Source organism: Hyaena hyaena, unplaced genomic scaffold, assembly GCF_003009895.1.
Source record: "Hyaena hyaena isolate Hyena2069 unplaced genomic scaffold, ASM300989v1 scaffold_754, whole genome shotgun sequence".
NCBI classification, from domain to species: Eukaryota; Metazoa; Chordata; class Mammalia; order Carnivora; family Hyaenidae; genus Hyaena; species Hyaena hyaena.
The window spans coordinates 77,460-82,034 of record NW_024081381.1 but is presented as its reverse complement, the minus strand read 5'-3'; the positions used below and the strand labels follow the sequence as shown (position 1 = coordinate 82,034).

At 44.8% G+C, this 4,575-nt stretch overlaps 1 protein-coding gene across 1 annotated transcript; it reads right to left on the bottom strand.

Annotated features, from left to right (window-relative positions):
- Positions 1–1,106: 1,106 nt before the first annotated feature.
- LOC120221039 (sperm acrosome-associated protein 5-like) lies at positions 1,107–3,727 on the bottom strand. The gene is made up of 4 exons (XM_039218304.1): positions 3,530–3,727; positions 2,949–3,107; positions 1,385–1,463; positions 1,107–1,285 (listed from the first exon to the last, which is right to left on the bottom strand). Exons 1-4 carry the CDS (start codon positions 3,672–3,674, stop codon positions 1,168–1,170), a joined length of 501 nt encoding a protein of 166 aa, XP_039074235.1. The 5' UTR covers positions 3,675–3,727; the 3' UTR covers positions 1,107–1,167.
- Positions 3,728–4,575: the final 848 nt, after the last annotated feature.

Here is a 4,575-nt window from a genome sequence, read left to right as displayed (position 1 = left end):
AAAAAATCTTTAAAAAAAGTAACTATTTTGACATCTCTTATGATAGGGAATAAGTGCCATCCACATGACAAAAAGGTTTACCAAATGATATCTGTAACCAAAGTTAACAGATTTAAAGATAACCACTAAAGGAACAATGAACGATGATTATAAATATACTATAAATGTGAGGGACTGCTTCCCCCACTACCTGGGGTGGCTGTTTCTCATGGGGCTAGTACAAAGAGAAGGAACGGCAAGTTTAAATTCCTAAAATTCTCTGCCCAAGACAGAGGCTAGAATCCAGCCATTCTGACAAAAGAAATTATTACTTGTGCATCCATTGAATTCCTGGCCAAAATTCCCAGTCTATCATTTGAAATTTAGGATACTTATGGTCAAAGAGTAGGTAGGGGGCTGAGTGTAGAATGGGGAGATGTGGGAGAATGTGAATACTTTAAACTAATTCCCATTGATCTTCCTGTGTAAGCTGAAACCAACCTTATTTTCCCTGGAGAGGTTGTATCTACCTTAATTGAAGACCCTGTAGTGACTTTTTTGAGAGACAGAGACAGAGAGAGAGAGAGAGAGAGAGAGAGAGAGAGAGAATTTTAATCAGGCTCCATGCCCAGCACAGATGTGGGGGCTCGATCCCACTACTGTGAGATCATGACCTGAGCTGAAATTAAGAGTTGGACACTTAACCAACCGACTGAACCACCCAGGCGCCCCAAGGGTGATGCTTTTTAAGGGGAGCCACTTTTCATAGCCCCTCATCCCACACTTCTATCTCCAGACCTATAACTGCCTTGTGTACTAAGCACTTTATGAGCTTTATAAACATTAATTCACTTAATTCTCCCAATAATCCCATGAAATAGTTACTACCATTATCATCCTCATTTTGCAAATGAAGAAATTAAGGCATAGAGAAATTAAATGCCTTGCCCAAGGCAACACAGCTAATAAGTGGTAGAGATGGTATTTGAACTCAGGAGAAGCTATGCTCTTATCTTCACCCTGACTGATCTGGTGTCCCTGATTAGAGTTTGAATATATGGAGGAAGTGATTAAATGGGGGTACCTCCACTGGGAAAATGAAGAGTTGAGCATCCGAGGCCTCTTGTACTGTTTATAGATAGCACTATTAAATCCTCAGAAGATAGCAAAGAAAGGAAAATAAAATTTCTATCTCTTGGAATCTGAGTCATGAATTAATTTCTTTGAGTGATGTTTTGCATGCATATTACATCCTTTGAGCCATTGAGATAAATCATGCCCATAGCAGTGCTGTATCCAAGAATCCCTGGGAAATGAAGAGAGGGAGGATGAAGTGGACAGGCTAATGCAGTGGCAGTGCCATTATCCCAGCTGCCCAGGGTCCAAGACACCCCCATGAACTTACCAAGCAGTCATACTGTTCTGTGTGGACACCACCTGCTTGGCACACAAGATATCATCCAGAAGATGGCGGTTGAGCAGGTCTGGTAGAGAGGATGGGAAGAAAAGAGAAATATAGTAATCTGGTGCATTGGGGGACAGAGTGACAGTGTATGGTGGGCCCAGGGATTCTGGGTTCCTTGGAGCCTGAATAACTGCAATCACTACATTGGCTGATTCTTACTGTACTTGATTCACTTGTCATTTGGTTATGAATGACCTCTATTGCCATGTCGGCTGTTTCTGTAGAACCTTAATTCATGTTGACTGATCCTGGATGACCTTAGCTGTCATATTGGCTGGTTACGAATATCCTCAAACACCATATTGGCTGGTTCTAATGACCTCAAACTCCTGGTTGGCCAGGTCTGGATGACTTCAGCTGTAATTTTGTGTGGTTATGCATGATCTCAACTGTAATGGCAGCTGGTCTGACATCACCTCAACCACTATCTTGGCTGGTTGGGAAGCTCCTCAACTGCAAGGTTGGTCAGTCTTGGTGATTTCAAACACTATGTTGTCAGGTCCTGGATAACCTCAATTCCCATTCTGACTAGTTACAAATGACCTCAATCTCCATGTTGGCTAGTTCCATTCAACCTCAGCCATCATGGTCTAGGTGATCTCAGCTGCTCAACCAGGGTGACCTTACTGCCATTTTGACTGGTTAATGATCTCAACCACCATGTTGGCCGGTCCTGGACAGCCTCAATTGCCATTTTGATTGGTTATAAATAATTCCATTCTCCATGTTGACCGGTCTAGGACCTCAACTTCCATTGTAGCTGATCCTGGACTACCTCAACTTCCATGTTGGCTCAAAGTGAACCTTAACCTTTATTTTAGCTAGTCTTGAAAAGCTTTACTATTCATGTTACCCTGTCCTAGATAACCTCAACCTCTGTGGTGGCCAGTCCTTGACAACCTCAACCTTCAAGTTGGCCATTCCTGAGATACCTCACCTGTTACTGTTGCAGGAGTTGGGGAGCCTCAACCTCCATTTGATCTGGCCCCTAGTAACCTCAGTCTCCATTTTGTACTGTCTTGGACAACCTTAAGCACCATTTTGGCCAACCCTGAACAACTACTGCTATTAAAATTTTGTCCTTAATAACACCATACTCTTGTCTGGAAAGTTCTCTCCTTTCTGCATGGTGGTACCTTATTTCTGTTCCTACAGCCAGATATTTGCTTCTTCCCCCAGGACCTGAACAACCTCAACCACAAATCAGGACAATCTCCCCCTCCATTCTGCATGGGGCTATGTTTTCTGTCTCCTGAGTCCCAGAAAACTGCAGCCTCCATTCTGGGTGAGGCATAGGAGTTCTGAGCCTTCCTGACCTGGACAACATCTAAATGTACTTGGTAAGGATACAGGATGGTGTTTCTTAACAGCCTAGGCAACTCTGCTCTTTTCCCTGTCATTTTTCTGCTTGTTACTAGAGATCATGGCTTAGACAGCCCTGCACTCTAGTATGTTGGGCAGTGGGGCCAGGCAGGGCTTCAGGGTGTCCCCAGTGCTGCCTTACCACGACAATCTATGTGACAGAGGTTCTGGGTGGGTGTAACCCCATTGTCACACCACCAAGCAGAGTTCAGCTGGAATATGCCATATTCACTGCTGCCATCAGGATTGTGGTTCACGAAGGAGGTGTCAAAGCCACTCTCATAGTGTGCTATGCACAGCCCTGGGGCAAATAAAGAGTAGGTATCAGGTAGGCATGGGTCCTGGGAATAGAGGATGGTAGGATGAAGGAGAAGGGACAGGGATCATTGTCATCTCAGTTGTGGGAGTGATGATCTTGGTTTGGTGTGGTGGTTTTGATGTTGGTGATTCTGGTGAAATAGCAGTGATGGAAGTGGTGATAGTATGTGTGATGACTTTGATGGCAGTGATGGTGTTGATGGTAGAGATGAGGGTGATGGTTGTGAAGGCAATGATGGTAATGACATTAGAGTAAGTTGAATCAGCCATCACAGTCAGTCAGGGGGTGACCAAGAGGATCATGCCCTGGCCTGGGGAAGTGATAAATGACAAGAAGGGGGACTGGGTCTGAGTATGGTGGGCAGCTTGGGGTGTGGGTGGGACTTAGGGCAGCTGGGGTCTCACAGTCTCCAACGGTGTAGCCCTTGAAGCCGTTGAGGCCCTCCCTCTCCAGCTTCAGTGCAAGTTCACAGCGTTCATAGATCTTAGCATCCACAATGGCAGCCATCAGCATGGCCAAGGCAACCTCCACATTAATGAAGGCCTTCATTATAATACCCACAGGCCCTCCTGGCCAACTCTTTGCTCCAGACTCACCCTGCTATGTTCAGAACTAAGGGCATTCTGGAACTCTGGACTCTATGAGCAAATGGCTATACAATAGATTCTGGAACAGAGAAGCCAGAAGGCTGGACACCTCACCATCTTTCCCAGTGCCATTTCTGTTAGAGACATATACACAAGGAAAGAGAAAGATACTGACATATACATAAAGATGGGAGGAGACAAAAACAGGGAGAAACCCTGAGATGTCACAAAGATATGCAGGAAGAGAGGGGATAGTGACACAAAGGACAGATGGAACTCAGGCACTGGGCCTCACATTCAGCCCACATCCCCCCACATTCCTTAACACTGTTACACTCTGCTGTCATTAATCATGCTGTACCACTTGATTACCTCCATATCCACTCACTCTGCCCCTCATCACCTCCATTCCTCCTATTCTGCTCACCAGTCAGCTTTGTTCACTGCATTGTGCCTACTACCCCCTCGATTTCTCATGTTCTGCACAATATGGCCACCATGCCCTCACCTTCTGACCCTCATTACTTCCATTTACCCACTCTTGGCACCTCCTTTACTTTTATGCAATGTTCCACCCTAATTTATTGGAATCTGTCCCACATTACCCCTATTCAATCACACTCTGCCCTGCATTATGTTACACATGGCACATTACATATATATGCCCACTCTACTACTTTTCCACCTCCATTCTTGTACTTTTATTCCCCCATTCACTTATACTGACTCTCATCCACTTACATTCATTCACACTGTGCCTCATGTTACCACAATTTCTTAATGCTCTCCTTATATTACCTCAGTTCTCTCTCACATCATATTCCTTCACCACCATTCACTCTCAGACTCTCATTTTCTACTCT

What these genes read in the sequence shown, in the direction of transcription:
- LOC120221039 (XM_039218304.1), bottom strand. Translation starts at nt 3,674, where the DNA reads ATGAAGGCCTTCATTAATGTGGAGGTTGCCTTGGCCATGCTGATGGCT. An exon ending in CTGTCACATAGATTGTCGTG is followed by an intron (nt 1,464 to 2,948) that starts GTAAGGCAGCAC and finishes CCTCTCTACCAG; the next exon opens with ACCTGCTCAACCGCCATCTT. An exon ending in CAGAACAGTATGACTGCTTG is followed by an intron (nt 1,286 to 1,384) that starts GTAAGTTCATGG and finishes TTCATTTCCCAG; the next exon opens with GGATTCTTGGATACAGCACT.